The following is a 12244-nucleotide window of genomic DNA, read 5'->3' as shown; positions in this document are numbered from 1 at the left end:
TCTACAACATCTGAAGAGGAAAATAACATTTGTCCCTGTTCTTAATTAATTAAACATCTTGCCTTGACCTTGACCTTGTGAAGTAGAGGTACAGTTCTACTATTCTTGACCTCGGCAATAGAGGGAGATGAGTGGTAACCTTCACTCTCCGGTCCATTTAACTCGAGGCAATAGTCTCGGATATCCATTGCATAGGAAGTTGGACGGGCTCTAGAGTCGGTCCGGACGTTATGGAGAAAAGTTACTTGCCCCTATCGGAAAGCGAACCCCGGTAGTCCAGCCCGTAGCCCATCTCTATACAGGAAAAACGCTGTTAATTAACTTAATACCCAATATTTAAACGAATAGCATAAGTGATGACGCATTTCTTCCTGACTAATCATTCATAATCATAATTTATAGCCGAGTCATATATTAGACGTAGTGTCTTTCAATAAACTGAAGAGAATAATGGGTACTGTAGAGGCTGCTAAGGTCTGGGACTCAGACGAAGAAGATGAGAGGACCCCGAGAGCAGAGGAATGTGTGGTGAGCTAATGAGACACCTCGAGAACTTCCAACACCAAGCCTTATTTTACTAAGAATTTAATTTCGTGCTTTGGGTTTAATATCCCCGCCAATTATACAACGGATGATCCGAATTCCGAAATGTAATTACAAAAGGTAAATTTACCTCTGTACATAGGCACAGAACCATGTAGACGTATAGGAGAAATGGAGGTCAAACTCTACGCTTACACGCCCTAATCACTGCATGGGAGGAAGAGCAATTAATTTAGTGTCTAGTCGCTCTAACCTTAGATGAAAGTCGTCGGTATTTACTGATTGAATCCCCAGAGATACTGAGTATGAAATCCTTGTTGTATAATTAGAAAAATACTTTTACTCACTTCGATAACCCGACTCAGGACTGTAATTTCAAACATAAAAAGTAAAATAACATTTGCACTTTCGGGTTCCATAAACTATTTGGAATTTCTTGAGTGGATGGGGAAATGTTGGATTCGCAGGCAGGCCTAGGCTCCTTAAAATTAGGTAAAGTAAACATGGTGCGAAAGCATCGCATTATCTTATTAGAGAGTGGAGTTCAGATAAACCGCATTAGCCACCTCCACATTCGATGAAGACAAGCATCAACCCATGGTGTCTTTAAGAAGGGGAATGAGCGAAGAACACACTGAATGGTTCCATATTCTGGGATATAACACCGTGTAGTGGGGTGAAAACAAATAGACGTTTCGGGAATATCGTCTCCATAAACCGGTTTGAAATGTAAGCTCAATTTTATTCCAGACGGTTCTGAAGATGGCGTACATCACTCGGGATTACAGGAATTTTGGTCTTTGCCCTTCGCCCATATTCAGCAATAATTAAACTTTTAGCCTACTTTTCTTACATCTGAAAAATAAAAGGAGGCCCCAGAGCCAGTTTGGACACTGTTGAGAAAAACTTCTTGTCCCTGCCAGGGATCGAAATTTGGTCTTCCAGGCAGTAGCCCACTGTCATGTCGACTAAGCTATCGAGGCTCTAAACAATTCATTTAAAATATTTGTTTTTATACAGTTTGTAAGACAGTTGACTTCGAATATTCGAATAAACACAAATATTTACACAACACACACACACAAATATAATGCAACAAAATTCTATTAAATTGTACTGTGGTCACAATTTTAGTGGTTCCTGTACAGTTCATATGTACTTCCTACCTGATTACGATCACGCGATGGAGACAAATTGTGGACCTCCTTATATTTAAAAGGAATAAATTTGTGTGACGGTTGTACAGTGGCATTAAGAGTAATTATCAGTAACCCTACATATTTTATATTTAAGCATGATATCAGCACTGAGTTCCAACTAGTGATGAGGTGAATAAAATGTGGATCTGTATATCCATTCCCCCATACGCCCATAGTGGTTAATTCGTTAAACACAGGGATAACTTTACCTTACCTCATAAAGAACCAAAAATGAACCGAAATTATATAAGAAACGCAAGTAATTAAACATTTTCAAAGGAACCAAGAATAGATATTTCATAGTTCAATTCCTTTGCTATTTAACGATGCTAAAGGTAAATATCGGTGGTTAAGAAGGTAATAATTTCGAGAGGCGAAACATCTTCTACACCACAGATACAAAGCCACTGCATTTGATGATATTTTAATGACTAGGGCCCGGATTTTTATGACCTAAAAACTATAAATATGTGCATGCAGCATGGTATCTTCGGTCAGGCGTTCATGATATATCGCTGTTGATTCTACACTTCCTATCTTTCTCTCGTCGGCCAAAACCCGACACGTGACGTCAGGGCACGTTACGTGTTGTCCCGGCGATACGCAATGTTGGACTCAGAGAGGGTACATACTGCGGGAAAATTGGAAATACCAGTTCCTCTGCCTTCCACTCTCGTGTCATCCCGGGGGCATACTTCCTACCGCCAAACCGGTATTCACGTTGGCTTGCATGCAATTAAATTGTGCGTCCTTTTCTGCAGTGTAAAAGGAGATTGACCCTCGGAGAACAGAGGCAAAACTAGGAAGAGAGATTAAGTGAGGAATATAGTTACCTGGTTTCTCAATTTTAGAATTAGAAACGTTTGTGTTCCCCATACAAAAATTCAAGAATTATACTTGAATATTCTATCTATGGCTCTACAGTCCTTTTTTTCTTTTTTGGAATTCGGCTGCTGTTTCAGTTTCTTAATACTATACACATTCAATAGGACTCTTTTTACGGGGGATCAGCCCGCCGCAAAGTTGCTACCTACACACAGAACAACACAAACACAGAATAAACACACACAGATAACCATGCCTAGATTTGGATTCGAACCCACGAACCCAGTGTTCGAGGGTGCGAAGACAGTTCATGCTTCAGGCCGCTCGGCCATTGAGATCGGCAATTGAATATTCCAGAGATAAGAAAAGGTAACATTCATCTGCTCAGAAACTGTTGTTAGGTCATAGAACAGTGTATTTACTAAGCAATTAATATAATAATTTCTCTAACACTGCAAAACGCATCATAATTTCGTTGCCAAAATACTGTTCAGTTAAAGGAGGGAATACCGGAAGTCAGCGTTGCTCAATTTGTGTTCTGGGGGTTTGGGTTTCAAATATCACAGAGAGAGAGACTTTGATATAGACGTCTGTTCGGAAATGCTAAAATATCATCTGTGGTTGTACGATAGTTTAGAGTTTTTTGATGTTCAAAATCTTTTCCATTACCTTCTTATACATAAGGATTGTACGTGACTTAAGACGGGTTATGGATTGGATGGTTGGATATATTGACACCTTATTCACACATCTCAGAACTACGGGCAATTACAGCGTTATTGCTGTCGCGTGTTTAAAATAAAAACAGGACGCTGTATAATGTCCAGAAAACAATAATTGTATTACTATACTGCAACGTAGTACGTGTGACTAAGACGGGGTTTAGATTGGTGAATGGATTTGTGGACAACTCACACACACGACGCGTATTTACAAGCAATTACAGTGACACCGCAGTGTCATAAATCACCACAGCACCAGCTAAGCCCTTTTCCAACCTGCTGTATCTTCACCAGGAGCCGGGATAGCGCAGTCGGTACAGCGACTGGCTATGGGCTAGACGACCGAGGGGTCGGAGTCCGAGTCCCGGTAGGGTCAAAAATTTCATTTCTCCAGTCGTCCAGACCGTCTCTGGGGTCCACCCAACCTCCTATACAATGGGTACCAGGGTAACCACTCACCTCCTACTAATGCCGAGGTAAAAAATGTGGATCTATACATCCACTCTCCCGTACGTCTTCATGGCGTAGTGCTTAATTAGTTAAGCACAAGGACAATTTTGCCTTACTTTTTACCTTGCTGTGTCTTCACCATCTGCTCCTTGGCAAAGGCTACTAACAGTGGAGATTCTACAACCTCACGCTCTCAGGTCTTCTCTTCACAGCCTGCCACGCAGAACTCAACTGAACGTTGTCCCTCTCTTATAACGTCTAGGTACGGGCCACATAGAAAACACATCTCTTCCATTGTTGTGTCCAACTGCATTATTATGAATCTGCTGCCCAGCAACGGCAATGTGTTTAGCAAGCCGTTTCCCATAAACAATCGCTTTTTATAGAGTCACTGCTTAGCAACGGGTCAATAAGCCACAATATCGTCGTCACAAACTTTTAAATATTCGTTCGCTTTATGTGCTTTGTGCAAAGAAAGCATAACACGGCAGACTTACTAACGAAGAAATTCACAGTGGTGAGATGTCGACAAACATAAACCTCATCTAGAGTTTGTAAGCACTAAGTTGTCATTTATACCCTAGTTTTCATCTCACGAACTACTCTCCGAAAACTTATATCCCATTTTAGCTACATTTACACAATTCATCTGTGATATATAAAATTACAGGTGCATACCTCAAAGCAGATGGCGCCTGCTTCCTGCGATCTCCTACCCATTTCGCATACCCACAACCACTCGGTGTTAGATAATGTACATAATTTTGTAAAACGTCATTTAATAACCAAAAGGACAACATGAGAGTGGAAAATGAATTCGAATCGATTCAGAACGAAATTAATGATGTGTATAAAATGTTAATACTTTGTACTTAATCTATAAAGCACTATGCCATGAAGAAATATGGGGGAGTGGAAGTATAGATCCACATTTTCCTGACCTCGACACTAGCTGGAGGTGAGTGGTCAGCCACACGAACCGGTCGCTTTACCCCCGCGGGAAAAAGTCACCGGTACGCATTGAATAGGAGGCTGGATCCGGTTTGGACGACTTGGAGAAGAGAAAATCCTTGACCTTACCGGGACTCGAACTCCGATTCGTGGGTCGTCCATCCCATAGCTAGTCACTATACCGACTGACAAATACCAAGAATAATAAAGAAGAAAGCATGTCTCTGAGTCGAGATTCAAACCCGAGATCTTCTGTATATGCAAAGGGGGGGCAGAACATTTCTCCGCAACATCTGTTGGAGATACATTCAGTCCAGTGGACTGGTAGCTTGATAACAGAAACATATTAACTGATAAGAATGATAGGTAGCTAAATTGATAGTGAGAAGATGGACCAGTTATCAGGATTTAACCAGAGCAGTGAGATTGTCTCAGAATAAAAGGGACCTTGTTCAGTCGAGTATGTAAATCGGATAATCGATCCTTTTTGAAAGCAGTCGGTCAGAAACGTTAGAGGGAGCAGGGCGAGCCGGCGAGATCTGTCGGATTAGTTGCATATTTCCGGTCCGCGTGACGCTTCGAATACTGCGAGCTTATCTGAAGCGCACAGATCCCCCTCAAAACACAGGAATCCTCCCGCAGCTCAATCTCTACTTATCATTCAGACGCGCAAGGCTGGCCTGCATCTCGTGCATGCAGTTTGGGTATAACCTCTTCACATAACTTGACAACAGAACGGAGGCTATTGTCACGATTTATGGTTGTGAAAAAAAGAGGGTTTGCATTGGATGATTGGATTTATTGACCTATCATTTACAATCACTCGTAATCACAATAAATTGCAGTAACTCACAATGTATTTTCAGCCGAACTATTCTTCCTTGAATGCCGAGGACTCGCTCCATTCTGATTCTGTTTCTGTTCTCTGTTACTTATATAGTCAAGAGGTGGATTCATAGAGTACACTTCCATTTCCTAACAATTGACGTCTATTGTTGTCCAGAATGCGCGTCTACTGGTCCGTTACCTAGCAATGGATATCATTCCATTATGGAGGTTTGTGTCACGGAAACGCTTTTACCGAACCGTCCCTAACAATGGATATATGCGTCAAAATATGTCCGCTCTTGGCACGTATTAATCGTATAACATTTTGAGAATAGAATTAGAGCGAAGAGTTCTCTTTTATGTGATATAACGCTGTGTAGTCCATAGAAAGTCAACTAACGTTTCGGAGGAACATGTCGGCTCCACCTTAAGGGTTCATGAATAAGCCAAGCAAGAAACTAGGATTAAGCAGTTAGCAAACAGAGTCGGCTTTCAACGGTTTCCACGACATTATACGAGTATTTCAGAATATACCAGTAGGACCCTTTATAACGACCGTTGTGAAAACTCGGGTTCTACAGAGGATTTGCGTGATTTTCTGAGATAAGTGACAGTGGTAGATTCTTTACTCGAGTATTTACTGGATTTTTTGATGGACTGAATTTTATTTAACATATATAATATTTCGGAAATTGGATTCGTCTCCTTAAAGAAGTGGGGGAAAGGGGAGAATCCTACTCACGAGGCCAGGTATTTACAATGGTCCCAACTAAGTAGTACTCACGTCACCTGCGCCTAATTATTTAAACGTGGCCCATTTTCGAAATATCGTGAAAGTTAAATATATATCATAAAATGGGAGATGCTGAACATAAGATTCTTATATTCTGTGTCTGTATATAGGATAATATGTTGCAGACTTTTATCAAAATTTATAAAAAGATTTATATAGGGATCAGGAAATGCATTTTTGACTAATTACTTAGATGATCTGTAAATAAATAAATAAATAAATAAATCTAATTAATCTGAAAAAAAATCCACTTAAAAATTGCAGATAAAAGGTGTCACATGCACGCGGATATGTGGTTTGGTGGAATGTGAGTTACTCAAATTTAAAACTGAGTTTAAATTTAAATTTAAATATGACGATTAATTTAACAGCATTAGTACCTTAAGGTTAGAAATTCTGTTATGAAGTAATTTTTATTCCTTGCCAAATAAAATTAGAATGATCAAGGAGGATGAGACAGGCATGAAGGATGTATGTAAGTTGAGAAGTATGTGTGCAGGGTTTTCGTCAGAAAGCCAAAAGGAAAGAGTCCATTAGGAAAACCAAGACATAGATTGGAGGATAATATTAAAAACGATTTGACAGAAATAGGATGGGGTTGTATGGACTGGATTCGTCTGACTCAGAATAGGGACAAGTAGCGGGCTCTTGTTAACACGGTTATGGACGTTTAGGTTCCATAAGATTTGGGGAAATTCTTGAGCCGCTGATCAACAGTTTGCTGCTCAAGAAAGACTTAGCTTCATGGAAGTAGTAACATCCTAATATGAAGAACTGTTTGTCTCGTGACTTACCTGTACTTCCAGCCCGTGGTAGGCCACGATAAGCCCTAGAAGAATCACAGTAGACACAGAGATAAGCGTCTTGAGCGCCGTCGAGTAGAACGACGCCTGCAACATAGAAAGAAATTCGTCAGAGCAACGAAATGAAAAGCTGCTGTTGGAAGTCTGGGCAAGATCAGTATCTGACATGTACTCTCCGCCACACAAGCCACGGCTAGTGAATATAGAGTAAAGTTGCTTATGTGTTTAATTACGCCATGGAAAAGCATGGGAGAGTGGAGGTACAGTTCGAATTCATGCGTCGGTAGCTTCATATCAGATAAAAGAGTCTCATTATCCGCTAGACAGGAGGCTGTCAGTCTCGACTTTGCGTGAAGAAAAGAGAACCCTACTGACTCTTCCTGGAATAGAACCACGGTTCTTTAGTCTCAGTACAATAACTTTAGGGACACGCGGTAGCGTAGTTTGTTGAGTCATTGTGCTACAAGCGGGAGGGTAGCGGTTTCAATTCCTATGAGGTCATTTGATTTTTGAATTGACCTAATCCTTCCAGCCGCACTATGTCCCTGGGTTCGACTCAGCCTCTAATAGAAACTAGTACCAGGAATCTTCCTGGGGTTAAAGAGCGCCCGGCGCGTAATTCTGGAAACCTCGCCTGCGTCCGTGAGCCTATTGTCTAGAACATGTGGGAGCCTAGACGTCTAACAAGCCTGTAGACCTCCACGGACTGCTACAGGGATAGATTTACCCTTTTACACTAACTATTTAAGTTCTTTACAAACGTGGTAACCTGATTTAAGTGTGGAGAATTTGGTGGCCACTGTGTGGCTATGATAATTCAAATGTAGCTTTATGGGAGTCAGTCAGTATAGCTACGGGCTGGACGGCTCGGTTTCGATTCCCGGAAGGGCAAGGTTTTTTCTTCTCCTTGTGTCAAGATCAATTCTAGAGCTCACCCAGCCTCCTATACAATGGGTACTGAGGATGAATTCCCCGGAGATAAAACGAACGGGGAATGAAGCTTACCACTCACCTCCATCTAGTATCGAGGTCAACAATGGTGGGACTATACGAATATATCCACTCCCCATACATCTTCATGGCGTGGTACTTAATTAGTTACTCAGAGGGACAAATTTTCTTCCTTGAACTGTCGATAATATGAAAACAGAAATGCCCATTATTAACTTTCCAAATTGGGAGATGTTTTCTGTGAAACGAACCAACTGAAAAGAAAAGCAAAAACAAGATACTCCGTGGTTTTAGTCCGCAAGCGAAATGTACCGACCATTGTGCCTGCAAGGCAATTTTCAATGCGTGTTCTGATGATGCGATTCGGTCTCGCATCATTGATAAAAACCGCACAGGCAGCTCGACAATCGATCAGAGTGCAGGACACATCGGGTGCTCCATTTCACAGCAGCCAGCAAAACTCAGCTAAGTTCAGTAAAATTTCCTGGTTATGATCTCCAAAATGGGCCACTTTTCTTTTAGTCTGTCTTAGTTGCTCATTCAGTTTACTCTTCCACTCTGAAGACTGAGGCAATACACTCCTCCGAAACAGACTGATCATAATCACAGCCCAGAAAGTTGTATTCTTAACTCGATTTGGCACTCGTCCAGGCCGTGTCATGGTTCCTCATGTTCATACGAGATAATTTTCATTTCTAAAAGATTCTGGGGATGAAGTTCAGTACTCAGAATTGCCAGGATTTTGGACTCTGTCCATCGTCCGGTTTTCTAAGGAACATAACTTTTCGGAAACGAGATCTATTTCCGTTCTCAGGTGAGGGAGCGAGAATCATCAACTCTGCTGATTCCGCTAGAAAGAGTTGACTTCAATCACTGTCCAGTGAAGGGGTGGTATTAACTGGATTCATCTGGCTCAGGATAGAGACCAGTGTCGGGTCCTTGTTAACACGATAATGGATCTTCGGGTTTCGTAAAATATTGGGAAGTACTTGCGTAGCTGCACAACTCGCAGTTTCTCAAGAAAGGCTCAGATCTATGGAGTTAGTTGGAAGCTCTGCCTGCCCCATGTTATTGCTGGTTTATTGTTTGGCATACCTTTTAACCCTGAAGCTGGAGGCTACACGCTCCTCCGTAACGTCGCTGACTGTTACCTAACTTCACGGTGTTACAACCAAGAGAGCTCTTTACTCCGAGACGAAGTGTGGATTGATGAAACACCCTATGGAGGATTTATAGTGGGCGACATGGGCTGGACAGAATAACCTCTAGAGGCCACGCCATCTGTTGCCGGAAATTACAGTTTCACACTGTGCTTAACTGTGACCCCTCCCCCACTTGGAACCTCATGCCCTGCTCCCAATAAAACACAACTATACAGTAATTATCCTTCCGTTACAACACTCTCTCGGGACAGTGAGAGATAGACATATATCGGAATACACAAATGTGTTCTTTATAAAAGGCAGAAAGGTGTCTCTTCTTCATACTTTTGCAACATTCATTCATTCATCAGATCTTCTGTTTTTGGAAAGAGACTATCCAGGAATAGTGATAATGTGGTAGTTTTTCCATTTGCTTTCCACATCGCAGTACAACAGCCGTTCAAACCACTCTGGTCACGCCTGTTGCTATACGAACTTGAACCATCTCGAGCATCATTTTCTCTGTGCTTCAAGTCGCCGCTGATGACGCTGCTTCCGGCATCAGTTTTTTTGCAACATAACCTAACAAAATCGTTACTGCAGTATTTACAGAGCATAAATTAATAAAAATAAAGCCAATACACTGTGTTTAATTTGACGTTTACATAGTTAAGTCGCAGTTCTTGATAAATAATTTCGTAATTATTTTTTTTCTTTGGAGCTACAGCCCAAGTTTGGGCCTTGGCCTACCTCCATGACACTCTCCGTTCACTTGGGTTTACTAGATCTTAAGACATTCGGTAGGACTCCTTGGGCGGGTGATCAGCTCATCGCAAGGCCTCTACTTATACACAAACGCAGAAAAACTCACATACACACACAAACACTAAATATCCAAGCTCTGAGTAGGATTCGAAACCACGATTCCGGCTTCGGAGAGAGCGAAGACAGTGCATGCCTTAGACAGCTCGGCTACCGTGACCGGTTTCATATTTAATTACACGTTAAAATGTTTCTTTGTTGTTTGCTTCACGACTCTGCCAGTAACTCAGATCAAATGGTCGCGTCATGATATAGTGAATTCGAAAGATGTGGAAGGGAGCAGCCGTGGCCTAATTTAAGGTAACATCCAAGAATTTACCTAGAGGAACTGATGGAAACGAAGATAACCCCCATTAAAGAAAACCGGTGCCCCGGCCGACGTTAAAACCGAGTACTTTCCGAATATAAGTTAGAAGAATTGTGGTTTGAGCTAACGTAAGCCGTTTGCTCTAAAGTCAATCTAAATAATATTCAAGGACCAGTTTCTTAAGGCACAACAAACAAACTGGGTCTCCGGTGAACAGACAAATCAATGTTTCTTAGGGAAATGCCGCAACGAACTCTGAAAATAATACAAAATCTATTAATACAACGTAAAAAAAAGTAAAGCTATCCCTGTAACAGACCATGAAGGCCCATAGGGTTGTGAGACGTTGAGGGTCCCACATTATCTAGACAATCGGCTCATAGATGGCGGTAAGGTTGTCAGCCTTACGCGTCGGCCGCGCTTTACTCCCCAGGAAAATAATTTAATTAATTCCTGGTACTCATTTCTGTTAGCTTCATAACTTGTACTCTTCTCCAAGTATAATCAGAATGATCAAGTCAAGGAGGATGAGGTGTGCCGGGCATGTAGCACGGGTGGGGGAGACGAGGAATGCATATGGGATATTGGTGGGAAAGCCAGAAGGAAAGAGACCACAGGGAAGACCAAGTCGTAGGTGGGTGGACAATATTAAAATGGATTTTAGAGAGATAGGATGGGATGTTATGGATTGGATTCATCTGTCTCAGGATAGGTACCAGTGGAGGGCTCTTGTGAACACGGTAATGAACCTTCGGGTTCCATAAAATGCTGGGAAATTCTTGAGTAGCTGCAGAATTGGCGGCTCCTCCAGAAGGGCTCAGCTCCATGAGTAACTAAGTAAGTACTCATTTCTGTTAGAGGCTGAGTCGACGCCAGTGCCATAGTGCGGCTGGAAGGATTAAGTCAATTTAAAAAATCTAATGACCTCATCGGGACTTGAACCCGCGACCTTCCGGCTTGTAGCATAGCCCCTCAACCAACTACGCTACCGTGTGCCCCCATGTGGGCAAAAGGGTACAAGTTTTTAATGTTAACACATGCTGTGCGTATAGTAGTGACAGTGTTTTAAAACTTCAAAGCCACTTTAAAATGTATTGAGAATCTACGATGAATATTCATCTCATCAGAAACGTTAAGCGCCATTGCGGAAATGACATTTCACGTGGGGGTCATTATGACTGGAAAAGATAAATTTTACATGCTTGGGGCACTTAAAAAATATTTGTAAATAACTAATTATCAAAAGAAGAAAAAAAGAGGTTGAGGAACAATGATATGGATTATGCCAACTGCTGGAATCCTGCAAATATATGACCAGAAATTTCAGTGCTTCACCGAGAGGTGGTGTTTGAGCTACCTCCATGCCCAAACCCATAATGGCGTGCCGTAACTCTACTGCTTTCCTAAGCCTCATCACAGAGGATCAAAGTTTCGGGTAATTAATGCGTATACCCGGGATACATGCACATATTCACGACCTTCACGACTTCACGACAGTCATTGCTTGATATTGAGCGCCAACACATCAAGCGAGCATCATGTTACTGCTGTAAGGCTGAAGACCCATAGCTAACGTACAGAGACTAAGACCAAAAACTGCGAACAGTTCACTGCGATATCGAGAACTTCATATAAGAATGCTTTTTTTTTTCTTTTGAAAGAGAGAGAGAGAGAGACAAAGAGGGGTAGAAAGTATAGCAGAAAAGTAAGTGAAAGTGAAAAGTTATAGAACGCTGGACAGACACTTTATACTTCATAATTTAGTTTAGTTTATTGAGTTAAATTTCGTTACAAACGCAGAACTGTGTAGACATAACGGCAGATTTTTGCTGTACACAGGTTCAAAACATGTAAATTAAAATATTTTTATTATATATATTATTTATTATACTGCAATTGGGTTTTAGC

General features: G+C 41.5%; 1 protein-coding gene across 1 annotated transcript in view; it reads right to left on the bottom strand.

Annotated features, from left to right (window-relative positions):
• LOC111864709 (small conductance calcium-activated potassium channel protein) overlaps positions 1 to 12244 on the bottom strand; it is a gene marked incomplete in the record, with an annotated part of 758647 nt that overhangs the window by 34753 nt on the left and 711650 nt on the right. Inside the window, 1 exon segment of the mRNA XM_033751546.1 lies at positions 7106 to 7201. Coding sequence (XP_033607437.1) covers positions 7106 to 7201 — 96 coding nt within the window.

The sequence above is a fragment of the Cryptotermes secundus genome, unplaced genomic scaffold (genome assembly GCF_002891405.2).
Source record: "Cryptotermes secundus unplaced genomic scaffold, Csec_1.0 scaffold654, whole genome shotgun sequence".
NCBI lineage: Eukaryota > Metazoa > Arthropoda > Insecta > Blattodea > Kalotermitidae > Cryptotermes > Cryptotermes secundus.
The sequence above is the reverse complement of the archived record's forward strand: the minus strand, read 5'-3'. Positions and strand labels throughout refer to the sequence as shown.